Source organism: Lygodium microphyllum, chromosome 15 (assembly GCF_053477565.2).
Source record: "Lygodium microphyllum isolate KBCC chromosome 15, Lygodium_microphyllum_v1.1.10, whole genome shotgun sequence".
Classification (NCBI taxonomy): domain Eukaryota; kingdom Viridiplantae; phylum Streptophyta; class Polypodiopsida; order Schizaeales; family Lygodiaceae; genus Lygodium; species Lygodium microphyllum.
This window is the reverse complement of record NC_141149.1, coordinates 83,664,454-83,691,968: the sequence shown is the minus strand read 5'-3', so window position 1 is coordinate 83,691,968 and position 27,515 is coordinate 83,664,454. Positions and strand designations below refer to the sequence as shown.

General features: G+C 47.5%; 1 protein-coding gene across 12 annotated transcripts in view; it reads left to right on the top strand.

Annotated features, from left to right (window-relative positions):
* LOC148024723 (uncharacterized) overlaps positions 1–27,515 on the top strand; it is a 165,524-nt gene that overhangs the window by 17,893 nt on the left and 120,116 nt on the right. For all 12 annotated transcript variants that reach the window (XM_087693753.1, XM_087693756.1, XM_087693750.1 and 9 more), the window contains exon 2: positions 13,235–13,313. In XM_087693753.1, coding sequence (XP_087549879.1) covers positions 13,235–13,313 — 79 coding nt within the window. The remainder of the gene's footprint in view (positions 1–13,234; positions 13,314–27,515) is intronic.

Here is a 27,515-nt window from a genome sequence, read left to right as displayed (position 1 = left end):
AAGCTCCCCATGAGATATATCCAAGGATGGGTGCTATAGGGTGGAGGATGCGGCATGCTCCTCTCTACACGAGCTGCGCCGCCTCACACAACCAAAGGCAGTGCTTTGGGGACTCCAGAGGCTGCTGTGTGCAGTGTTTACAACCTCCCTCGTGCATTTGGGCTAACCAACTCCCCATCGCCAGGCCTCCATGTGCCACTAGCCATAGGAAATACGATACCCTCCTTGGCCTCTAGCTATCCCATAGGCAGAGCCAGAAGGTCCATTGGAAAGCCTTTGTGATGCTGTGCTCCGCCCAGTGCCTGCTGCGCGATAATGCCCAATCCATGTTCTCCTGCATCAGTACGTGTCTGCCAATCCTGGCTGTGTACTCCAAGAACCTCGGTGGCTTCTTGGCGACGGCAGTGGCCGGCCATAGCCACTCTCTCGGATTCCACTCCAGCTCATCCAGTGGCCTGCCCTCCCAAATCTAGAGGCGCCACTCCCTGAGCTGCTCCCAGAAGACATAAGGGTCTAGCCGCAATGTCTTCCCTTGAAGGCCAACCACTCGAATCCTCCTCCATGGAAGGATAACTATCCCCTCATCCTATTGCCCTTTGTCAAGGGCTAGATGCCCCCCCTCCTGTACGGTGAAGAAAGTCTCATGTGGGGGCTAGTGAAAACCTGGCAACCCATACCTCCCCGGGCTCTACCGGCTCTCGATTCGGGGGGGCAAGCCACTCCTGAGATATTGTTGCGCCTATCTTTCTTCTCCTCAACTCCTCTATGGCAACTTGATGCCCGCTGCAACACCTCCTCGCCGATCATCCTGTACACCTCCCGCCATGTCTTGATGGTACGAGCCGGGCCGGCCTCCCACCCTGCCCACTGGATGTGGGGGTGCTTGATAATCTATACCCCCTCCTGATCTTTGACCTGGGGGTTCCAGATCGCCGGCTGGCTGTCTATCTCCTCCTGGCAGTCTAGGGGGTTCTGGATTAGGGCCTTACGGAGGCCCTGCCACACACGAAGCAAACTGCGTAGGAAGGGGGATCTTGGGGGGGGGGGTGATCTAGGCTATTGTGAAGATCCATCTCAGGGACGGTCTCCAATCACCACCAAGCCTCGGTCTTCACTCTTGGAGACCCTCCTGTAATAGGATCTTCCAAGTTTGCCCTCTTGGTGTGAGGCTACGAACTACTAGCTTGCCCAAGAGGGCCAGACTCTGGTACTCTGGATCTATGATCCCAAGCCCTTCCTTTGACCGATGCCGCATGATGGTCGCCCACGCCACCTTGGCCTGGGAATCCTTGGAGCTATCTGATCCAACCCAGAGGAAATTCCACACTAGGCGGCGAAGCTGTACTACACAGGACGAGGCAAAGCACCAACACGAGGCAATGTACGAACTTGGTTAACCACCAGGGCTCAGCTTGCTAGAGAAAGGTGAGTGGTACTCCAGTAGTTCAACTTCCTCCGAATAGAGTCAAGGATTGGAAGAAACTGCTGGGCGGGAGTGATGTCAAGTCCCATCTGGTGTGAGGCCACGAACTACTAGCTTGCCCAAGAGGGCCATACTTTGGTACTTTGGATCTATGATACCAAGCCCTCCCTTAGACCGATGCCAGATGATGGTCGGCCACGCCACCTTGGCATGGGAATCCCTGGAGCTGTCTGACCCAGCCCAGAGGAAATTCCGCACTAGGTAGTGAAGCTGTACTACACAGGATGAGGCGAAGCACCAACACAAGGCAATGTACGGACCTAGTTAATCACCAGGGCTCGGCCAGCTACGGAAAGGCGAGCGGTACTCCGGCAGGTTAGCTTCCTCTGAATGGGCGGGAGTGATGTCAAGTCCCACCTGGAACCCTAGGTGTAACCGGCCTGTTCAATGGGAAGGGCGGTAGTGTACAATTAAAATAAATAAATGCTTTCACCCAATTTAACAGTCGCCCACTTTACCTGAACTTAAAGACACAGAATCAAGAAGACATACAGGAAGCTAGAATGCTCCTGTTGCAACACATACACCCTGTTGGCCCCTAAGTTAGGCTCCCCTTGCGGTATTTCTTTATTTTTAAAAAGAGAAAGTACAATGGGCTGTCTTTCACCTATTCTGGGTGAAATTTGCCAGCATAACAGTACAATTACTGACCCAAATCAAGTTGACCAGGAGGGGAAACTCTGCCCAAGTCTGAATCTTCTGGTTTGAGTGCAGAATTGACCATTTTAACCTTCTGTAATTACTGGTTCAGACCTGTTCTGAAACCTGTTTACAACTCATATTGTTCCCTGTACTGTTCAGCCCACTGTAATTACTGGTTCAGACCTGTTCTGACACCTGTTCTCAGCTCATATTGTTCCTTGCACTATCTTGCATCATCTGGGCCAAGTGCCCCTTGATTCTGACATCAATTGGGCTTTGAATTAACCTCTGAACAGTCCAAAAACAGTACTGATTCAGTGCTGTTTCAGACACTTACTTGGTGAGGTTACCACCCTCACCTGTCCCTGCTGGGACAGCATACAACTGCTCCTGTTCCTGGAGAAAGGAGGCTCTTGCCTCATGCAAATACAACATATTCCCACACAGCTGTACTTGAATCAGAAGAAAGGCCCTTGATTCCGCAGCATAACCATACTGTCAGGGAGAGAAAGAGAGAGAGTAGGAAGCAAACTCAAGCCTTTGTGCATCATAGACAAGGTAGACCAGCTCTCAAGAGCCCTCCATCTGCAGTTGCTTTTCACAAATGAGCCCCCCATGCATTGAAACTCGTTTTTTGTGCTGCCCTCTCTCTCTCTTTTGGGAATTTATGCCCAAATTGTGACACATGGCATACATGTAACAATTTTCCTGTTTAAACCTTTTGGTCTAAAATTCTCCATCCTCGGTTCAAAATTTGACCTTGGCACAGGCCAGAGGATTAATCCTCATACAAAAACGAAGATAATGACGCGAACATATTTTGGGGTCCAAAAATAGTAACTCCCTAAATTTTAGGAGTTGCTTCCATTGCATCCCCACTAGTCTTCTGACCATCTTTGCAGACTATGGCTACATCCAAATCTGTAATGTAGCTCAACTGAAAGTGAATTTCCACTAATGACACCACATGGGCTAATCTCTTGCAGATTTGTCTATCTTCCCTTTGAACTAGTCTCTTCCAGGCTAGTTCTTCAATACACTTGTCCATATACACTTTCACAAGTCTCTTCCAGACTTATACTGGACCTTAACTGTCCAGTCTTGACTCACTAGACATTCCTGTCCGTTTCACATACTGGCCATGCAACTCAGGCGTTTTGATTTCAAGAGGGATCCTTCCAAAAAGGAAAACCAAATAAAATATATAATAAAGAAATCAACAAAAATGTAATAGTTGTCACAGTCTTGTGACATACCTCCCTCTCAAAATCGCAAACATCCTCGTTTGCATGAATATCATACATGCTTCCAGCTAACCCAATGAACTTACACTTGGTAGCACATGTAGAACACATACATGATATCAGTCAACATTGTGAACTGAACACACTGTTAACACATGTATGTTCTAACTGTGAAACATGGCAGACTATCATCATGTGACTCCACATCACTGTTTCCAGATATAGTGGCCGGTACACCACAATGATATCCCCATAGTGGCAGATTCTCATTTGATGACTCCACATCACCTTGACTAGAGATCTAGTGGCCGGTACATCAAAATGATATCCCCACTGAGTCAATTCACAAAATACATGCCCGATCGAGTAACCATTGTTACAACATGTATTCAATTCAATAGAAGTAAAAACTGTATTCTTGCAAGCAATACTTCTTTAGCACTGAGAAAACCATATGGACACAATAAGTGTTAACCTGTACAAAATCTGTTTCTGTACATAATTTCTTTCTTAAGCAATTGTAACTTTGACAATCTATTTCAGCTTAGAGATACAAGGTGTCAAGGTAGGTTGCAAGCGAAATGCTTCAAGGTAAAGTTCCAACACATTAGGTGACTTTGTAAGTTCACCTTCATCCATCCACTTAGCATCTATAGCTGGATAATTCTTGAACTTAACCAAATACCTTCTAGCAACCTTGCCTTTCACTTTCTTTTCTTTGTGTGCCAATACCTGTTCTGGAACAAGAATTTCATCAAGTTCCTCAACTTCGGGCTGTTCCTCAGCTGGCATATCTTCTGGCACATCACCCACATAAGGCCTAAGAAGACTTACATGGAAAGCATTATGAATCTTCCAATTGTCAGGCAATTTCAGCCTATAGCTGACATTACTAATCTTCTCTGTTACTTGAAAAGGCCCATAGTATTGCATTCTAAGCTTAGTGAAAAGACTTTCCTTGCCTTTCCGCTTCTTTAAGCGTGCCTTTTCAAACCGCAACAGTACCCAATCACCAAGTGAAAATATCAATTCACGAGGGTGATGATGAGCAGCTTTCTTTTGCTTTGCCTGAGTCCTCTCAAGGGCATGCTTAACTTTCTGATACATTTCATCCATACCCTGCACATACTGATTTGCCTGAAAGATCTTATCCTTTGTATGCAAAATGGGAGGAACCTTTTTACCACCTTCAACAATTTCAAAAGGGGCGTTGCCTGTTGACGCTTGCACAGTAGGCAAATACTGCTCCCACTTTGACTTGTGTTCTGACACATAGCACTTAAGCAAATCCAAGACAGTAGAATTTGCCTCTTCTGACTGTCCATCAGTCTGTGGATGAAATGACGATGAGAACTTAAGCGTAGTGCCCATGTTCTCAAATATGCCTCTCTAGAATAGACTTGTCATCCGTGGATCACGGTCACTGACAATAGACTGTGGCATACCATGATACTTGAAGACATTGCACATAAACAAACGTGCCATCTGATCTGGTTTTATCTTCTTCCTCACAGGAATGAAATGAGCCTGTTTGCTAAACCTGCAAATGATAGTCCATATCCCATCATTTCCTGTTTGTGTCCTTGGAAGATCAAAGATAAAATCCATAGCTATGCTTTCCCATGGTTTATCCGGAATAGGCAATGGCTGTAAAAGCCCTGGTGCTTTTTGCTTGTCAAACTTGACCTTCTGGCAAATCAAACACTGCCGCACAAAAGCATCCGCCTCTCTTCTCTGAGTAGGCCAATAAAAGAATGTCTCTACTGCTTTGATTGTTGCATCAATACCACGATGCCCTGCATACGGTGGAGAATGACTCTCTGTCATAACTTTCCGTCTCAATGGCATAGTCACACATAGTCTACCATGCATCAACATGAAACCATCCTTGAGAAGATAATGCTCATGATGTTGTCCATTAACAAGCTAATCAAAGATCCTTACAAAATCTTCATCATCAACATACTGTTCCTTCATACCATCAAGCTCATGATGATAAGGAATTGACATAGCTGAAATTTGTGGCTTCCTTGACAAAGCATCAGCCACAGCATTCTTTTTGCCTTCCACATGCACAATCTGAAAATGGAACATTGACAAAAAGTTTACCCAACGCATATGCTTTTCTGACAGCTTAGTCTGAGTTAAGAAATAACGCAATGTCTGATGATCTGTCTGGACAACAAAATCTGCCCTAAGTAGGTAGTGTTTCCAAGTAGAAAGCGCATGAATCATAGCCAGCAATTCTTTCTCATAGACTTGCATAGTCTTCTCTTGCCCTCGCAAGATTCTGCTTTCATAAGCCACTACCCGGCCATCTTGCATTAACACTGTACCAATGCTATTGCCATAGTCATCACATTGGACAACAAATGACTTCCTAAGATCTGGCAGAATGATCACTGGACTAGAAGTCATCTTTTCTTTAAGAAGATTAAAAGCTGAAATCTCTTTCTGTGTCCACTGGAAAGAGACTCCTTTCTTCTGTAAAGCATGTAAAGGTGAAGCAATCTCTGCAAAATTGCGAATGAACCTCCTATAATAAGAACACAAACCCAAGAAGGTTCTAACATCATGGACAGTCTTCAAATCTGGCCATGTTCTAATTGCTTCAACCTTAGCAGGATCCATTCGGACACCATCCTTTGACACTATGTGCCCCAAGAACTGGATTTCTTCCAAGAAGAACTCTCTTCTTGCCATTGATAAGCAACCTATTACTGCAAAGCTCATCAAAGACTGCTTTCAAGTGTTCTCTATGCTCCTGTTCATTATTTGAAAAGACAATCATGTCATCAAAGAATGTACCAACAAACTGCTTGTATGGACAAAAAATCCTATCCATCATTCTATTAAACGTAGCAGGAGCATTAGTAAGTCCAAATGGCATTACCAAGAACTCATAGAGACCAAACGTGGTCCTAACTGCAGTCTTATGCACATCCTCTCGCTTAATCCTGATCTGGTGGTATCCACTCTTCAAATCTATCCTGCTGAAAATTGACGCTCCTTCCAAACGGTCAAGGATGTCGTCAATCCTTGGAATGGGGAACCTGTTCTTGATGGTAGTCTTGTTCAACGCTCGATAATCTATGCACATGCGCCAAGAGCCATCCTTCTTCTGTACTAAGAGCACTGGTGAGCAAAAGGGAGATGAACTTGGCTGAATTAGCCCTTTTTCCAACAGCTCATTCACCTGGCTCAATATCTCTTTTTGTTGGGCTGTACTAACCCTATACGGAGGTCTATTTGGTGGGCTACTGCCTGGCACCAAATCTATCGCATGATCCTCAGACCTCTCTGGTGGCAACTGTGATGGTAATGAGTCAGAAAAACAATCACTGAACTGAGACAAGAAAGCAGACCTGTCTCTATATAACATAGAAGAATTTGACTCATCATTATCCTTGACATCACGTGCAAAAATCAAGTACGCAGAAAGATGATTCTTTATTACAGATGTAATGGCAGAAGTCGATACAACAGGTACAGACTCTCCTTTAAGCTTCACATCAAGCACATGAGTCTTTCCCCTATGTTCCAAAGTCAGTGTCTTGTTAAAGGCATCCAACACACCATGCTTTCTGAACATCCATGGCATTCCCAACAAGACATCACAGCCTTTAAGTGGCATGATATAAAATTCTTGTGCATCAACATAAGACTGTATATGAAGACGCAACTTTCCAAGAATGGGCGTCGCAGACTCTGAGTGACCAGGACACGCCAACCCTGCCTCTGCTGTGTAGCCCATCTCATCTGCTCTGATGCCCAAAGTAGAAGCCAACTCTGGTGAGATAAAGTTTGCCTTAGCTCCAGGATAAAAAAAAATGAGTACATGTTGATCCCTAACTTTACCCCAAGCTTTGCAAAGCTCATTGGCATCCGAGTGTGGCTTGTCTCCCAGCATATCTGGCACTAAACCTGCTGAAGGTTTGGGCTTCTTTCCTTTTCTGTCCTCTTTATCATCATCAGCTGGTCTCTTATTCTTGTCCGGACAGTTAGATGCAATATGACCAGTCTGCTCACAGATAAAGCACTTCCTCTCAGCCATTAAATCCTTTCTCTCTTCAAGAGACTTGCGTACAAAAGATTTCTTCTGGTCCTTTGACTGCTGTCCAAAGAACTTGGCTGGTTTCTTTTTGAACTGCCAAGGTTTACCTGTGCTTTGAGAAATCTGAGAAACCTGTTTACCAAATGGCTTCTTTGCTGAAAATTTTTCAGATTTGTCCTGTTTAATGCTGCCCCCAAAACCACTTGACTGTCCCAACAATAATGCATCTCCTGTGGTAGCATTCTCAATTAACTGAGTTAAAGTGGTGACCTTTGTCTTTGTACAATAATTCCGGAGTTCCTTAGGCAGCCCATAGCAATATTTCTCTATCTGCTTCGTCAATGGCACAACCTTGTAAGAAGTGACTGGAAGTAAAGCCTCCCAAAACTTCTTGTTATAGTCTTCCAGATCCTTGCATTTAGATGCATCCAAATTGTGCCAAGCTGACATAACATCGATCTCAAATTCATTGGTCAACCAAGCAGAAGCAAATACTTGCTTAAAGTAAGTCCAAGTGGCAGGAACCTGTCCTTGCATGAACAATGTACTCCACCACTGACTAGCATTGTCCTTAAGAAAAGTGGAAGCTTTTCGGACCTTAGAAGGCTCTGTAAAGTTCCCTCCTGCAGATGCGGCATCAAACTGCTGTAAGAAAGAGAGTGCCTTAGTCCTATCTTCAAACCCTCGAAAGATATCAAACTGTAAGGCTGCACCACCTTCCTTGTATGGCTTTGGCTTCTCACGAGCCATCAAAGGGTCCAAAGGATATGCCTGTAACATAGGAACACTAACAGGTGGCATAGAAGTTGCCGGACCACTGACTACAGGGCTTGTAGACACAATACTTGCTTGCTGATTTTGATAACCAGCCATACCAAAAGTGCCCTGTGGCATGCCAACTCCCTGAAATCCAGGCTGCATGCCTATATTGCCATACATGGGGTTTGGCATAAAACCCTGTGTACCCCCAAACACTGTTCCTGGTACATAAATCTGGTTTCCATGTGCATAACCAGCCATACTTTGAAATACAGATCCACCTCCAAAGTACCCAGGATGTACAGAGGTCGGTGGAAAACCTGTGGTAAAGCCTGAAAACTGTTTCCCTGTCCATTTAGGCCAACATTTGGCTGCTGTAAAGTGGCAGGCTGAACTGGCAATGCCTGTGTAACTAGTGTTTCCGCCACCTGTTCCTGGACAGTCGGAACCAATCTTGGAGTCTGCATTGACTTCGCAAGCTGCCTTGGTGTTTCCACTGAATCTGTAGCATGCTTACCCTTTTCCTGGATCTCTACTGGATCCAAAATCTTTGCAGATGGCTGCAAAAATGCCAAAAACCTTGGATTCTGCATCACTTGAGTAAACATACTCACAGCAGCAACTAACCGAGTCTTGAAAGTGTCTTCATCCATAGAAGAAGCTGTAAGTACTTGTGGCTCAACGATAGCAGGAGGAGTAACAAACTGTGGAGGTCTAGAAGACTCTCCCACCTCATGAACAACAGGGATCTCCTGTGATGCAGATGCTTCCTCTCTGGTGTCTTCCTTTCTATCAGCCATAATGCACAATTCTGTGTCTTACACCCAAACAAACCCTGGCTCACTCTTTAGGGAAAAAGTGATTCGATCCCGGCAATGGAACCATGAAACCGGCCTATTCACTGGGAAGGGCGGTAGTGTACAACCAAAATATATAAATGCTTTCACCCAATTAACAGTCGCCCACTTTACCTGAACTTAAAGACACAGAATCAAGAAGAAATACAGGAAGCTAGAATGCTCTTGTTGCCACACAGACACCCTGTTGGCCCCTAAGTTAGGCGCCCCTTGCGGTATTTCTTTATTTTTAAAAAGGAGAAAGTACAATGGGTTGTCTTTCACCTATTCTGGGTGAAATTTGGCAGCATAACAGTACAATTACTGACCCAAAACAAGCAGACCAGGAGGGGAAACTCTGCCCAAGTCTGAAACTTCTGGTTGGAGTGCAGAATTGACCATTTCAGTCTGCTGTAATTACTGGTTCAGACCTGTTCTGAAACCTGTTTTCAATTCATACTGTTCCCTGTACTGTTCAGCCCACTGTAATTACTGGTTCAAACCTGTTCTGAAACCTGTTTTCAGCTCATATTGTTCCCTGCACTGTTCTGCATCATCTGTGCCAAGTGCCCCTTGATTTTGACATCAATTGGGCTCTGAAATACCCTCTGAACAGTCCAGAATCAGTATTGATTTAGAGCTGTTTCAGACACTTGCTTGGTGAGGTTACCACCCTCACCTGTCCCTGCTGGGAACTGCAAACAACTGCTCCTATTCCTGAAGAAAGGAGGCTCTTGCCTCATGCAAGAACAGCATATTCCCACACAGCTATACCTGAATCAGAAGAAAGGCCCTTGTTGCTGAAGCATAACCATACTGTCAGGAAGAGAGAGAGAGAGAGAGAGAGAGTAGGAAGCAAGCTCAGCCCTCTGTGCATCATAGACAAGGTAGACCAGCTCTCAAGAGCTCTCCATCTACAGTTGTTCATCACAAATGAGCCCCTTTCAGCCCAAAAACTGCACGCCAGCCCTCTTTAAAGAGGTAAGTGCACACATTTGTGCCAAGTGGCAGCACTATAAGATACTTCCCGTTCTAACCTCCGGTTTAAAATTCTCCATGCTCGGTGCAGAATTTGACCTCGGCACAGACGAGAGGATTGATCCTCGTGCAAAAACAAAGATAATGAAGCGAATAGATTCTGGGGTCCAAAAATAGTAACTCCCTAAATTTTAGGAGTTGCTTCCATTGCATCCCACTAATCTTCTGACCATCTTTGCAGACTATGGCTACATCCAAATTTACAATGTAGCTCAACTGAAAGTGAATTTCCTCTGATGACCCCACATGGACTAATCTCTTGAAGATTTGTCCATCTTCACTTTGAACTAGTCTCTTCCAGGCTAGTTCTTCAACACACTTGTCCATATACACTTTCACAAGTCTCTTCCAGGCTTGTCAATCTACAGTGTCATCAGTCTCTTCCAGACTTGTACTGGACCTGAACTGTCCAGTCTTGACTCACTAGACATTCTTGTCCATTTCACATACTGGCCATGCAACTCAGGCATTTAGATTTCAAGAGGGATCCTTCCAAAAAGAAAAACCAAATAAAATATGTAATAAAGAAATCAACAAAAATGTAATAGTTGTCACAGTCTTGTGACACTTCCACAAGCTGACGATACTCTATTGCCAGTCCAGGGAAGAGTAGGGTGATCGGATGTCCAAGGAAACTGTTGTGGAGCGCGAATGACTCCACTGTGAAACCACTGTACCAAGGGACCGTGTAAATGACCCCCTTCTCGTGGAGTCATAGGGTGAATTGGCCACTAACTCTTGGGTTGCGTCTGCTGAGGTGAGTCGTACCATGAAGATCCCTTGCCCCATGAGAATCGCCTCCACTATCTGCGCCGTGCCGATGTGCAGCGTGGAGTGAAGCCAATCCCGAAGCTGAGCCTTGGATGGGGAGTGTCCTACGATTTGACCAAAGATCATTGTTTCTTTTAGCTCTAGCTTCGTGGCACGGATTGCTAAGAGCTGTTCCTCAGAGAGGACTACGCACAAGGTGTTTGACTGGGAGGTACTCGCAAAATGCACCAGCGTTTGACCAGAGGTTTCCATTTCTTGCCCCTTCTGAGAACCTATCAAACACACTGCTGTATTGCCGGAGGAGGTGTTGTTGTTACAAGTGGATGGAGCAATTGGGGGGGGGGGGGGAGGTGTGATAACGAGGATGGGGGGTTCTATTTTCTGATGGCGGTGGGGCACTGGGCGCCACAGGTGATTGTATCATGTTGGAGCTGCACGAGTGGGGGGCTTGGATCCGCAGGGTGAAGGCTAGAGAGTGTTTGGGGGGTCATAGTGGCGTTGTTGAGTGTGGTGGGCCTGGCACGTCCACCTGGGGGCATCGCGGGGAGGGAAGGTGAGGCACCGCGGATGGTTGCAGGCGGGCGGAGTCCCCTTGCGAATAGGATGCAGGTTGGGGGGGGGGGGACCGGAGGCGGTGCAGAGGAGGTAGGCGGTGGGGGCCACAGGGCAAGGGGGGGCCCAGGAGGCGGTGCAGAGGAGGCAGGGGGCGGGGGGGCAGCATAATGGCGAGGCGGATGGGCGCAAGGCATAGTGTGGTGACGAGGCAGGGGTGGGGTAGTGTAGTGCCAGGAAGGGGGGAGGCAACACTATGGCGGGCGGCAGGCGAGAGAGATGGGGGGGGCGCGACGCCAGTCAGCTGGGGGGGGGGTCAATGGTTTGCAATGGCGGGGGTGAGAGCAGTGGCATGTCGGTCGGGAGCTGTTCATTTTTGTGTTTGGTAGTGTTAATTTTGTCAGTTTGGGATATATGAATTGAATTTTGGGCACTAGTTGACCATTTACATTCACCCAAGCATTAGGATTCTTGGTTTCAAAGAATCAAAGTGCACAGCCAATACATAGCTTTTCAATTGCTTCAATCCTTTTTAGATCTCTTCCAAGATACTTGAGGTTATTCATGCTTATAAAAAAAACTTTGCCAGTCATGTGCTAGGGAAGCACCCCAACATGATTATATATCCATTCATACATCCACTTTTCCTGGCAGCCTCTTCCATTTGCGCCACTTTGTCTTGAATTGGAGTGCCTTTTGTGGAAGCAAATATATTTCTTCCCTTTAGTTCATTGTGCTTCTCAACTTGAGTTTGAGAAGTTGCTCACGAATATGTTAGTCCTGATGTTGAAGATTTTGGATGGCTTGAATTATGACATTGGGTTTTCCATAGGAGTCTTCAAAATATTATGCCCAAGTAGCATTGCTGAAGATGAGAATCACTCCCTATGGATATACCGAAATAGTACTTGTAAGCACTACCAATGTAGGATCAAGCCAAAGCTGAAATGTTGCGTTTTGTGATGAAGAAAACAAATAAATTGACAAATAAGATTTTCCAGATGGAGTAACAAAAATTGATAGATATCTACAGCCATAGGCACATGAAAAATGTTTGGAGACACTTATACTTTGTTTGATGTGATAAAATAGAACAAAGAATCATCAAAAAAACTTTTCTGGCTTTATGTACAAATATTGAAGTATCAACAGCTGTAAGCACGTGATATGTTGGAGAGAAATTGAGGATTGGAGATGGGCAACACCCTCCTCTTTTTCTTTGTTGCGGACACTCTACCTTTCCCTCTTGTGTGTGGTGCTGTAGGTTGTACTGGAAATATATTTATTCTGAAACCAAGTTCCCACAGCTTGTGCAGAAGGTGAGAACGGTTTTTGCATGAATTTAAGTCAGGATCTTTTCTCCTTCATAGAGGGGAGCTCAACTTGGTCCAAAGACCACCAATTCGGCCCTTTTCCTCCATTTGTTTTGAATAAGGTTGCTACCAGTTAGAACAGCCAGATTTAGAGCATGTCATTTATGTTTTTACACTAGAGGAGAGTCCTTGTAGCCCCATGGATGTTTTTAATCAATAGAAGGCCCATTCTTTTGCAAACTAGGGGGTGAGTGGGTTAGTGGACAAAGGGCAAAGAGTAGAGAGAGGGACTCCATAGAAAATGAGAATAGGATACAGGTTATGGGTGATAAACAAACGTATTATGAGTGGTTGAAAATGATTTAGCCTCTTTGTAATCTACTTTTAGAGAAGTTTGTAAGTCATGGTGATATAATAGCTAAGCAATGTAAATTCTATTTAAGTAAGAGTTAACATTATGCTTTTGGTTTTTATCTTGCTGTTTGCAAATATAATGGCCTGGTGTTTGTTTCTTAATAATCCATTAATAGCCTATTTTGCAGATTTGGGGAGGGTTATTACAATGGTTTTGGTGGAAAAGTTGAAATTGGAGAGACCATAGAAGCAGCAGCTCTTAGAGAGGTAGGTACTTGCTTTTGAAGCATACTTAGCTTTAAAATTCATTTGTAAACAAAATGTGAGCATTGTGTGCTTAAAATCTTTCCTAGATTGGCACTACCATCAAGGAACTGCTCATGGGATGATGGATTGGACACATCTTTCTTCTTGAGCTATTGGGATGTAATCAGCACAAGACTTCAGTAGCATTTCAAGGGATTATGGCATTTGGAGATATGCCGGAGATAAGGGATTGATTCACCTCATTCCAAAAGGCAACAAAGACAGATTGGAGATCACCTAGTGGAGAGAGTTCACTTTGCTTGGAACAACATATAAAATCCTAGCCAAAGTGATCAGTCTCAAAGTCTCTCTTTTGATATGGCAGACCTCATTCACCCTACCCAGACTGGTTTTGCTCGATCCTGGATAATATTTTCACCTTTTGGGAGTACACAACTCTTGCATGATCCAAGGGACAGAATCTCATTGTTATGCATCCCGATTTTGGGAAGGCCTATGATAGTTGATTGGGAGTTTGTAGAGGGTACCATGCTGAGGATGGGTTTTCTAGAGCGATGGATAAGAGGTGTATTGGCTCTCTTTTTTTTGCAAGTAAAATGTGGCTAGTTATATTTCTCAAAAGGCTGAATACAACGAAGTGCACATGCTCAACAGACTAGCTGGAGCTGATGCAAATCACAAATCCATCATGTATACAAGCCTCTCAAGGTGGTCTGGGGGGGATGGGGGCAAGAAGCCATGGAGGGGGGGTGTATAACCATCTGGGGCTGTCCACCTGTATCATGAAGAACAGGTCATGGCCGCCCCAAGTGCGCAGACAGTGAAGACGGAGTTTGTGACAGGCTCGAGACTCACCCTACACCTGGTCCCACACCGGTCACGGAGGGAGTGGATGATGGAGGTCCAAAGCTCTGCCAAAGTCGCATATACTGAAAGGCACTCCCCACCAAAAACCACTTGACAGCGTGCCTTCCAAATGTGCCATCCTGTAAGACTTCCTATGATCTCCCATACCTCTGAGCACTCTACTGTGGGCTCCAATACTTGGCGGATTGGTAAAGCCTCCAAGCCGATCACTGCACAAGACCCAACCTCGATGAGAAAAATCGTGTCTTGCTTCTCGATCTCATACAAAAGGCGATGGCCCTAGCTGACTACTTGCTAGCAAAAAGCCCCCCACGAGATACATCCAAGGTTGGGTGCCACACGGCGGAGAATACGGCAGGCTTTTGTCCACACGAGCTGTGCCGCCTCGCAAGACCAAAGGTAGTGCTTTGGAGTTTCCAAATGCTGCTGTGGGCAGGGCTTATAACCTCCATCTTGTTGCATCTGGGCCAACCAACTCCTAACAGCCAAACCCCCATGTGCCAAAAGCCAAAGGAAATACGACACCCTCCTCGGCCTCTAGCTGTCCCACAGGCGACACCGCAATGTTTGACGGAAGGCATTCGTGATGCTATGCTCCGTCCAGTATCTGTTGTGTGAAGGCGCCCAATCCATGTCTTCTTGCATCAATACATGTCTACCAATCCTGGCTGTGTACTCCAAGAACCTCAGAGGCTTCTTGGCGACCGCAGTGGCTGGCCATATCCACTCTCCAGGATCCCACTCCAACTCATCAAGTGGCATGCTCTCCCATATCCAAAGGCGCCACTCTTGAAACTCCTCCCATGGCACATAAGGATCTAGTCGCCAGGTCTTCCCTTGGAGTTTGATCACACGAATCCTCCTCTAGGAAAGGATAGCAATCTCCTCATCCTGCTGTTCTCTGTCAAAAGCCAGATGCCCCCCATCCTACACGGTAAAGTAGGTCCCATAGGGGGCACCACCCGCTCTACCTACCACCTGTAAGGGGATACCTGCTGGTGAGAATCTAGCATCCCACACTTTCCCAGGCTCCATCGGCTCTCGGATCGGGGGATCTAGCTACTCTTGAGGGATCGCCGAGTCAATGTCCCTCCTCCTTAGCTCAACTCCTTGTTGACATACTGATGCTTGTTGCAACACCTTCTGATCCGCCATCCTGTACACCTCCCTCCATGTCCTGATAGTACGAGCAGGGCCAGTCTCCCAGCTAGCCCATTGGATGTGGGATCGCTCACCTATCTGTATTCCGTCCCGATCTCTGACCTGGGGGTTCAAGACCATCGGTTGGTAGTCTATCTCCTCCTGGTATCCTGGGGGCCTCTGAACTAGGGCCTTGTAAAGGCCTTGCCATACTCGAAGTAAATTGCGGAGAAAGAAAGATCTGGGTGGTGTGATTTGGGCAGTCGTGAAGATCCATCTCAAGGATGGCCTCCAGCCCCTGCCAAGCCTTGGTCTTGCACTCTTGGAGACCCTCTTGGAAAAGGACCTTCCAGGTCTGCCTGACGCTTGGTGTGAGACCACGGACCACTAGCTCGCCCAAAAGGGCCAAGCTTTGGAACTTTGGGTCAATGATCCCAAGCTCTCCCTTAGATTGATGCCGGATGATGGTGCCCATGCCACCTTGGCCCAAGAGTCCCTGGAATTGTCTGAGCCAGCCCAGAGGAAATTCCGCACTATGCGGCGAAGCTAAACCACACAAGATGAGGAGAAACACCAACAAGAGGCGATGTACCAAGCCGTCGCTAGGAGAACTTGGTTGACCACCAGGGCTTGGCCCTTAAAGAAAGGTAGACAATGCTTCAGTAGGTCAGCTTCCGCCTAATAGAGTCGAGAATTTGAAGAAACTGTTGGGTAGGAGTGATGTCTAGTCCCACCTGGAACCCTAGATATCGGACGGTCTGTCCCCTACATACCCATTTGAACCCCAGGTGGACACCCCTCTTCGTGCTGGAGTCTGGAGCTGGAAGAAAACCAACTGAATTTTGCCAGTTGATTTTGGCTCCAGTTGCAGTGCAAAATACCTCTAGAGCTAGTCTCACTCTCTCCAGCATCAGCTCATCATCCTCTACAAAGAGTGGTATCATCTGCATACTCTGAGTCCAGCAACTCAGTCTCCTTCCTCACCGGAAGTTGTAGGCCACGTAGCCCGCTCACTTGTGAGCGGAGGAAATAGGACAATATGGGGCAAGAGGGCAGCCTTGCCGGATAGATATCTCTAGTCAAAACTCCTCCCCCCTCTTGCCACCAATGAGAACCTTGCTAGTAGCCAATCTTTAAAGTGCCGAAACCCCGTAGATCCATGCCTGGGGGAAACCCAGCCTCGCCATGGTGCCCTCTAAGAAGTCCTAGTCAACCTTGTCATAGGCCTTCTCGAAGTCCAGGAGTACTACCAATTCTTGACCACTATGCTAAGCCCACTTGGTCGCCTTGAAAAAAGTGAAGACATTGTCTAGGATGCTCCTATCCTGGACAAAACTTGTCTGGGTGTTGTGAATGATGTTTGGAAGCACGGGGTGGAGTCGACTCTGGATCATCTTGGCCAGGGCGTTATTGGCCATTGACAACAAGGTGATCGGTCTCCACTGGGATAGCTCCAACCGATCTCCCCCTTTGGGGAGGAGACTAACAAGACCTGTCGATAAACTTCCTGGCATTCTTCCTGAGTTGAAAATCTCTTGAAAGGCCAGTAGTAGGGGGCCCTTCACCACCTCCCAGTAGGTAGTGAAGAAGGCCTTAGAAAGACCATTCTCTACTGGGCATTTTTGCCCATCTTGTGCATTGAAGGCCTCAGCTAGAAGGGGTCTAGGAGGGAGCGTCCCATCTCTTGTGTGATCAGGGGCGGAATGCAATTCCAGACCTGCTGTCTACATCATTGTACTCTGGCTGAGGCTGCCTCCTGCTGAAAACGCTATCTATAGAAGTCAGTGGAAATCTCCATTACCTCATTTGGGCTAGAGCGAATCCTCCCGTACTGATCATGGAGGTTGTGAATTTGGTCTCCTGAGGTGTGAGGATGATGCACCTGAAAAAATTCCTTGCACATTGTGTCCCCCTTTCGCGCCCACTGCCCTATCTGGCCTCCGTGAGAGCACCCCCACTCTCCCACATAGAACCTGTCCAGCCGCTCTAGAAGAGCTCTGCCCAACTGCCTGTATCCCCAAGAGAAGTCGAGCGACCTCTTTCTCCTGTGGAAAGTTGGGTCCCGCCAAGCATCACGTGCTCCTACTGCGAGGAGGAAGACCTCCCATGCCTCTTGCTCCTCCCCTGCCATACCCTGGTAATCTTTGCCTGTGCCCTGCTAGTCCTCTAAGGCCTCCAGGTTGTTGAAGTCTTCTCCAACAATCCAAGAGTCCACCTCTGGAAGTCCTGTTGCAATCACCCAGAACTTGCTGCGTGCCCTAACCTCAATAGGAGCATAAACATTGAGGACTCCAAGGCACAAGTCTCTTATATCCAATCTGATCCATAGGACCCTCCTTGCCACAATCGTCCTGCGGTCTCATACATAGGCAGTGAGGCTCGGGCCAATAGAGATGCATACGCCTCCACTCTTGCCGTGGGCACTGATGGAGTACTCCCAGTAGGTGTGTGAGCTGCCTGGAAGTACCTTCCCTACCCGATGGGCTTGGGAGGGGGTGAGCTTGTGCTCCTGAAGAAGTAAGATGTCGATCCGTTCGGCAAGAGCAAGCTGCAGCTCCTACCAAACAATCAATTTCCTAGAACCATGTGCCCCATTATAGTGGAGGCTGTTCACGTTCTAGGATGCTAGGTATAGACTCATGGAGAAACATGTGACTGGCCGAACAAGCATCTGTTCAGTGTGGAAGCTGCTGATGAAGAGGAAGAGCTATGGGGCATGTGAATGCGCTTAGCCGTAGGCTTGGAGGGTGAACTCCATTCCCCCATGGTGGCTCTCGGACCATGGGGGTGATAAATGCTCCAGGCGGTACCACTAGGGTATTTATCAGCCAGGCTGAGAGGCGTGATTGTACATTGGTAGAAGCGGGCAGCTTGTGTGAGGGGCCACTCAATCACATCCATCGGTGAACTCCACTGTGGAGGGGCTCGAAAAATAATGCTTAGATGTGGGACCTCGGCTCAAGCCCACCAGTTTATGTCCATCATGCACCCTGGCCATTGTTGGGAAAAAAGTGCTAGTCCTCCTCCCATCCACTGGGAGATCTGGTCTGCAACCTAACCCCTCACCTCCTCCTCTATCTATGTCATCATCCAGCCTCCTGAATGAGAGGTTTGAAAGAAGAAAGCATAGTTTGGTCCATCCAGTGGTGCTAGTGAATGGACCTTACCGCTCCTTGACTTGTGGACCACAAAGATTTCCACCTCCAGAGGTAGTGGAAACTCTCCGTGCTCCCCAACTCTCAAATAAGACCATGGACCACCGCGGAAAAACTCATGGGGGAGTAATTGCGCCTGTTGAGGGAAGGTGTGACGGGTGGTTGGACCAAATGAGCTGGTGGTTGTTTGGGGGGGGGGAACTAGGTTGCTGGTGAGGAGAGGATATGGGCGTGTGAGGCTCGTCACCTCCCGTGGGAAGGGGGGGAATGGATGGGGGGGGGACACATGTACTAGGTGAAGATCGGGGGGGCTGATCGGTGAGAGAGGTGGGGAAGAGGACGAGTAAGGGGTGGTGGGGTGATTGGACGTATGAGGCAGGTGTGAGGGGGGGCGAGTGGCCTGGAAGGGGGAGGCAGTGGCATAGGGTCGGGGGGGATCCATGAGGGGGGGGGGGGGGCATGGGGGCTAGGGGATCTCGGGTTTGGGGGGGGGGTTTTGAGACGCCTCAATGGGTGGTGGGGGTGGAGGCTTGTGATCTTGCTGGGTGGGACGAATGGGGGCGGGGGGTGCTGGGGGGTGTTTTGACGAGGGACCCATCACCCGCCCTCCTGCTCTTTGCTGCCATGGTTGTGTCTGAGGGGCTAACTGAGGCCCCTCCTGCCATCTCCCTCTCTGTCGTCGCTGAACCCGTGTGAAACCGTTAGTATCCATGTGTGGTTCTGGTACGGCTGAGCCGCCTTGGCTCCAAAACGCGTGTAGTCTACTGCCTGACGCCCAAAGTCATGGCATTGCAAACACTGGCCAGGCTGCCTTGTCACAAAAACCTGCTGTTTGAAAGAGAGCTTGCCTGCCTCAATCTCAAGAAACTTGTGTATGTTCTTTGTATCTTTTCCAACCACCCATACCTTCGGGACTTCTACGGTTGTCACTACACTCGTGAAGGAGGAAGGAAGAATTGTGTTGAAAAGCCGTCCAAAGTCCTCCACTAACTGACGATACTCTACCACCAGTCCGGGGAATAGAAGGGTGACCTGGTGTCTAGGAAACCTATTGTGAAGCGCAAACTCCATTGTGAAGCCACTATACTAGGGAACCATGTAAATGATCCCCTTGGTGGAGGCATAAGGTGAGCTATCCACTAGCTCGCGGGCTGCATCCATGGAGGTGAGTCGAACCATGAAGATCCCTTGATCCATGAGAACTGCCTCCGCAATTTGCGCTGTGCCAATGCGTAGTGTGGAGTGAAGCTAATCAAGTTCGGCCCTGGATGGAGTGTCTTGCGTCCTGTCCATAGATTGGTGTTTCTTTCAGTTTGAGTTTTGTGGCACGGATGGAAAGGAGTTGTTCCTCAGAGAGGTCGACGCGCAATGTGTTTGACCGGGGGGGACTCGCAGAATGCTCCGGTGTCTGACTAGAGGTTTCCATTGCGCGTCATTGCTGGGGGCTACCAATCTAGCTGCTTGATACTAGGGGGAATGTTGCTATAGACAAAGGAGCAATGAATGCTAGTGGTATGAACATGCAACATAGGATGGAGGCACCGGAGCAGGTCGACTGGGGAGGTCTTTTGTGTGTGAGGCAGAGGGCGGAACCGTTACAGTAGGTCTATGGTCAAGGGGCGGCTGTCTCTTCCTATGCCCTATAGGGGTTTCAAGACACAGTAGACAGGCGTGCTCTGCAGGGGTGGTAGGATAGGGGGACTGCAGATCAGGGTTGTAGTTTCCACGCTCTCACTCAGTGACCTCCAGTATATGACCCTGGATAGAAGACATGGCATGTTTGTGGATGCCTGAGAATATGTTGAAGAATGGTTAGAAGAGGAAAAACGACGGGATGATGTGCCAAAGTGTTTGGGGAGAACCGTTCGGAAGAGGAAACCCAGGAGAGTGTATCTGCCAAGGCGTTTTCAGAGGACTGTTCGGAAGAAAAGAAACTTGTCCGCATGTTATTCTTCATGTTGATGTGGCTGAAATAAGGCAGGGGCTGGAGTTTGTCAATGTGGATAGTCAACAGCATGATGCGGCGAACTGTAGGAACATACAGTGACGGAGGCCAAGTCGGTGACGCAGCATGATGATTGGCAGGTGGGCCTTCAGCACATGTCAGAAGCCTAGCGACAGGTCCACAAGGGCAGCTTTGTGTGTCCAGCTGGTACGTGGCAAGTTTGAGGAGGGCGACTGGACTGCAACGAGTGGAAGAGGTCAACTGCAGGTGGCAATTCAGGCTGGTGGGAGATTGAAGAAGAGGAAAATGTAACTATTCTATTGTTGTGAATCGTGGGGGGTTGTTGGAGCTAATTGGAATTGTTTTTCCTCCATTTTCTAGCAAGAAAGAGCAAGTTGGCTGCATGTGACAGCTACTGGGGATCCCCAAACTATAGGCGACAGCATCTAGGTTGCTGGAGATGGCATTTATTGTAGGTGTCAGTAGGGGGAGGGCTCCCAAAAGCAGGCGACAACATCTACAGGCTGTTGAGACAAGGCAACAGTAGTAAATGACTGATTTTCTTCAGTTCTTTGTGAAGAAAGTCTGAATTTTCTCTCTCTACAGCATTCTTCCTTATCTCCCAGCCTTTCTGTAGCCTTGCTTCGAAAATTAAAGCATTGAGATCACGAGAGGCTGAGAAATTTCAGATTTCTCTGCTATAAATCCTAATTTGCAGCAAAATTAAGGTTTACCAGCAACCTTGGGAAGCCCGTAAAAAATTGGAAGCCCCAAGACTTGGATTCAATAGGATTGAAGCTGTCTTCAGTCAAATTTAAGTGAAGGGACTAGCAAATCAATGAATTTGGGGCATTTTCCATCTCTATCAAAGTGGATGAAGGCCAATTGACTATCCGAATGAAGGGGCAAATCAGATTGAAGACTTGTTGGTCATTTTGGAAAGCAAGGGGAGTTGGAATACCGAAAGGGATTGGGAAAATCCCATTGTATATCAGCTTTTTCTTAAATTAAGTTAAAGAAATACTGAAAGAGGCATGTGTTTTGGGGTCAATAGGGTGTCCATTGTCCAAGGTTGTGAGTTAATTTGCATTTCTCAGTTTGTAATAAACGTTGCTGTAGTAACTAAGCTGTAACGAGGGAATTACCATCCATCCATGGAAGGAAGACTAGTTTCATTGGTACTCTTTGAGAAACCTTGGCCTTTAATCAAAAAGCTCATTCACGAAAGCAAGAACAATAGAAGGGTCATATGACTTTGAACACATTCACAACACCTCTCCAGCCTCCATAGCCAAACATGAACAAAAACAATCAGGGTGGACCTCCCAGCTTGCTTTTGCTCCCCGATCTTACACGAGCGGAGAACTATTAGACTACCATGACCATATCAGATTTCTACCACTGAGTATGATCTCATCCTTATGCATAGGGCTCAGCAAGAGGTTGAAGGTAAGTGTGAGTTTTTTCCTTTAGATTCGGTGCACAGAACTAATGATCTTGCAGGACCTTCGGAATCTCCACTACGGACTGGCCATCCACAAGTGGGACTTGTCTTGGATGACATCACTTTCACAGTACATCTTTTCTTCAATGCTGGGTACGAATCTTATTATTTTAGATTCTATGCCAACTGATTCTATATTTTCTATTGGATCGGAGAATGCTTGCAAAAAGGGAGTTTTCAAAACAACCTTTGGTTTCTAAGTAATGAGGAAGACATGTATTTCTTTATGAACTCAAAACTAGGTAAGAAGCTTAAAGAAGAACTTGTAAGTATTCCGTCCCTTCATTTTCCTTCAAATGATTTTATTTCTCATGGTCAATTTGGAGTAGATGCATCTTTATCTAATACAGTTAATGGACAAATCATGTTTCTCACAACAACATCCATCAAAATCCATTTGGGCTCCCATCCATCCCTCCCTCATCTTCCGCTACACCTTTCTTTTGGCTTCCATTAAGTGCACCCCATTATCCACTACACACTAGACCGGGGGATTCTGCACATTTAGGCACAACTTTGAGGATCTCTACATACTTGTTTCTGGGTGGTGTACTTGTGACGGAGGCTTGACCTTCCCACGCACACACTTTCGAGTAATCCCTCTAGGAGTGCCTCCTAGACATACTCGAGTGTGGATCGTTTGGTATACTAGTTTGCCTCTATGGATTTACCTAGTGGACCATTCGATCATTATATTGTACCCTAGTCAATATTTGGATAGGACTATCATGTCCTAGTGCCTCCACCTCCACCTATAGTGTCCTATGGACTTATGTCTATTTCGGTACCCCATCAACAATCAGCACTCATTGGATATCAATAGCTTATTTCTACCTATCCACTTTTACCCCCTCCTTATCCACCACCACTTACCGCCAACTTATCCTCCATGTTAGCCCACCTATCCATCTCTACAAATATATCATGATTTAAGCTCCTCATCCACTAAGCATGCATTTAATGGCAAGACTTATTTCAATAGGTGTAACTACACCACTTGGTGTTGTATGGACTTATGTCTATTTCAGCACCCCATCAGCAATCAGCACTCATTGGATATCAATAGCTTATTTCTACCTATCTACTTTTATCCATGTGGGAGGTTTCGCTCAACCGCCAAGACCCACGGACCGCTTATTGTTTCAAGCGAGCTCTAATGGCTATCTCTCACCTAGCCGACGCGCCGTCGATTCTACGAGTGTAGTGAGTTTACCTTGATGCTTGATGGAGTACCCTCCTCTCCCTTGCACTCCGGTAGCTCCACGATTCTTGATGCTAGCTCAAGCATCCTCAAGCCTCCTCCTTCTCCAAGCTCCATCCTCCATAGCTGCACGCGCAAGGATGGTAAAGAGCTTCACCCTCTTGATCCCTCACTCTCACACATACTCCCTTACACTCTCACACTCCCTCTCTCAAGAGCACACACAAACAAGAAGGAGAGAAGAAGAGAGGAAGAAGAAGACTCTTTTTGCCACACACCAAAGAATGAGCTTTTCATTCACTTTTCAACTTTATATACAAAGTCCTAAATCCTTTTTGGGCGGTCATCCCCTTTTCCCTCTTTTACATGGCCGGCCGTAGCCTAGGCCCTTTTTCCCATTTCCCACCATTCTAATTTATCCTATCCCTAACTAATGCGTACACTTTGCACAGGAGCGAGCCTGACACTCTTTTACAAAGATTCGGGGGCGTTCTCACATTTTAATGGTGCGCCCTTTTCTCTTTTGTTGTCTCGGGGCGACATCGAGGCTTTTTGAGGGTCGTGCCCGAACATTTAAATTTTTCAGGGACTGGTTACCGGTCAAGGCTCATTTTTCTGCTTTTATCCTGCGCCTTTTTTTGCTATTTCCCCTTTTTTTTCCATTTTCCGCTCCTTTGTGTTGCGGGAAACACGGTGCTGCGGAAAACACGGTAACATTACCCCCCTCCTAGCCAAGTGCCAGTCCCATGGCACCGCGGTGCAACGTAATGGCTAGTTAGGTCGGTTGCTAGGCGGAACAGGTAGGTGGATGACACTGCTTTCGAGGTGGTTGGGTGAATGAAAGGTGATGGAGTTTAAGGACGATGACCACGAGAGATTCCGGCGTGCTTTAGGTTCCATGAAGATACGCGGCATCTTTCACACTGTTGTGGCGCTTCTTATGTAGCCAGTCGTCCTTTGAATATCAGCAAGGCTTGAAGCAATAAGCAATCCCTTAGGAGGATGGTATTGGAGGGATTTATTCTGGAGAAACCCCTCCAACGATGTTTGCCTTGAAAATCTGTGGCTTTGATTAAAGATCCTTGTCTTCGAGTTGAAGGTCTTCATCTTTGAGTTGAAGGTCTTCAGGCTTGTGGAAGCAATAAGCGATCCGTAGATCTTGAGGCGTTGGGCATGGATCATTGGAAGATGAGGTTCCAAGATCTATGCCAATGGCAGTTCTACCTTGACTTGGTTCAATCATGGTAGCCATCAACAGGCAGATGGTTGGATGCCGGCACATGAAAAGAAGTTTTGGTCATTAAAGGATGCCGTGGGTGATCCTCTTTCGCGGAGTAGCCATTTCTTGAAACTCAAACATAACCTGCAAGAAAAGTTGTGCACTCCCTAAGGGGTGTGTCTGTCTCGCCGTGTAGTGTGTGGTGCTGGTGGCAGTGGAACTGGGAGATGGGTCTAACCTTGGGCAAGCCCTTGGTAACGTCCCACCCTTCAGGACCCAGTTCGTGCTTCGTTGGAGGTGCGGTGCAAGTCTTAGGGTGACAGGTCTGAAAGTCCTGCCCTTGATGTACCCTAAGTGTGAAGTGGGGAGGGGGCTAGGGAGAACCCTAGATGCAGTGACTGTGGTGCTTCTTTTGTTTGTTTTTCTCTTTTTTTTAAAAAAAAAAAATGATACATAGGCCTAATTGTCTTGATCTGAATGAGGAGGAGAAGGGGGTCGGATAGACTTGCTTAAAAACTGGCAACTTTGTATGCAATCTTTCAGATTCATGCGGACATGAAGGGAAGTGGTGGAGAGGAAGGGGTGGTTGCATCTAGTGAATTGGTTGTCGTTCATGTCTTCTAGGAGGGCTAGGCAAAAAGAGGGAAGGAGACTAGCCCTCATCATGAGACGAGCCATGGCGCAGTTGTCTATAGCGTTAGGGTCAAAGAATAGGGGAGGTAGGCCGCGCCCTTGTGGAGTCGGGTCTTGCTTAAGAAGTAGCCTAAGTAATCTAAGATAATTACAAGTTGTTACAAAAGCGGGGTCAGGACATGAGGAGAAATCCGCAAGAAAGCGCATCATAGACTCGTCTAGGCTTTCTGCGATAAAAAGAAGGGCATGCTCAAAGGATACAACATTGGAGTTATAAATAATGGGAAAGTCATACCGCCCATGGAGGGTGGCATCAAAATCTACCCCTACCCTTCGAGGGTACGCCATCTAGGTAGGGTTGTTCCGCTCGAATGGCAGGGTGTTACAAAACGCCATCCAGGCGAGCATGCTGATGTTGCATACTCGCCTCCTCCTCAGGGGTTGGCTTTTGTAGTTTTGTACAGTGTGTGGGATTTCAAAAACCTTATCTTGCTAGTAGTCGGCCACTTCTGTGCCCCAAGAGGTCGAGGTCTTTTCCCGCTCTTCCAGCCATTTTTGCCCCAACCGGCCACTGACCGCGATTACCTCGTTCATCACCTTGAGCGGCAAGACCCTCCGCAGGCTGTTGGGTAGGAGAAAACTGAAAGGGAATGGATCCTTTCCTAGTTCCTGTACCTCCCACACCACCAATTCTGCGTGGAATCCTGCGGGAAGATCATCAGGGTACGGAGGGAGAGGTGCGGACGGTAGCACGGCTGGCTTGGCTCTCAGTTTTTTTCTGTCTTCCTCCACCAGCTTTTTGCGTCTTTCCTTAGAGACGGCTTTTCTTTCCGTAGATGGGTTCTCTTGTGGCGGCTCTTGAGACTGCGGCGAGGGGGATTGTGGGACTACATTCTCCCTGAATCGATGCATATCGATTTCCAGCTCTGCTTCTTTCCCCTGCCGTTCTGCGTGTGCTGCTCCTTCCTCGAATCCGAGGGCGTCGATCTCCTGGGGGGTTAGGCCGGCCAGCATTAGGTATTTTCGCTGTTCATCCAAGCTCAGCCTAACCTCCGCAGGTAATGGTGGCATCTGCAGTCCAGCGTGTAGGGCTCTTCGTGCCATGCTAAGCTTTCTTTGCATCGCCTCCAATGGCTCTCCTTGCGCTGCGTGGGTAGCGTCCAGGATGGTGTCGAGGAAGGCCTTCTGTTGAGTGCTGAAGGCCACTTGGGCTGCCTCTGCCTTGCTCTTTGCGATGATTTTCTCCTTTTCTGTTAGAGCAAGGCGCCGCGCCAGTGTCTTCACCCTCTTTTCATTGTGCGCAGCCCACTCCTCTGCTCTTTTGTTCATTACTTCCAAGCCCTCTCCCTGTCTTAGGGTTAGCATCATGAGTTTCAGCTCATAATCTTCCAATTCCTTGACTAGCCTCTCTTGTTCTCCTCTTTCAGAGGTTAGTTGGTTTGTCAGGCGCTTGAGTTCCTCCTGCTGTTCCTCCATGCCTCGTTTTCTTTCTTTGTCCCTGGCATTCAGCTCCGCCACGAGTGCATCAATCTGAGCAGATTTCGCAACAAGCTCTTGGTATTGCGCTATTAGGAGCTTGTGCTCTCTTTGCATTTTTACTAATTCCTGTGTCTCGTTTTCGAGCAGCTGTCTCCAGTGTTCCTCTCTCTCATCCCTAGCCTTCAGTTCTTGTCTAAGATCTGCAATCTCCCATTGCTGCAAGGCTATCATTCTTGTTTTATCCAGTTGGAAGGCGGCCACTGATTCCTTCTCGGCTGCCAACTCAGCCACGGCTATCTTGCGTTCCTCCTTAGCTCTCTCCAATTGGGAGAGCAGCTCGGCGACGTATTCGTCGTAATTAGGCGATGGCGTCATCGTTGTGTGGATGGGCGAGGTTGAGGCTTCAACTTTTTGCTTTTTGAGCTCTTGCTTGGATCCCGCATCCGTGGCTGGCCTCTTCTGTCCTGTGGCCATAGTCTTTGTGCTCTGTCCTTGGCCCATCTCCTTGTTGATGAAATACTGCATCTACGCCACGAAGTTGGACACATCTGCACTGGTCGGGATGCTGGGGGTGATGGTGGTGAGTTCAGCGGAAGGCACCAGGAGGGTAGGGATCGGATGGAGCGGGGCCTTGCCCTTGCCTTCAGGGACTGGAGATGGCACAAACTTTGGCACCTGTGTGCTAGACCCTGGCCCCTCTTCTCGGCTCGGCTCTGTTGTTCGATGAACCGGAGGGTGGCTACCGCTAGGTCCTCTTCCTCCTTTCTTCGTAGTTCTTCCTCATCCTCATCCGCTTTTCTCTTCCTTTCCTATGCTTTTCTCAGCTCTTCCTTCTTTTTCCCTTTTTGTTCTTTTTTCCTCCTTTTCTTCTCTTCTGCTTCTTGTTTTGACGCCTCCTTTGCTTCTGTAACTCCTCTTTTTTCCTCTCCTCCTCCCGTCTCTTTGTCCTCTCTCTCTCCTTTGCTTCTTTCAGGGATTCTTTTTTCGCCCTTTCCAAGTCTTCCCTCTCCTTCTTCCTGCCTTCGTCATTCTTCTTCTTCCTCTGCGTCGCCTTCTTCT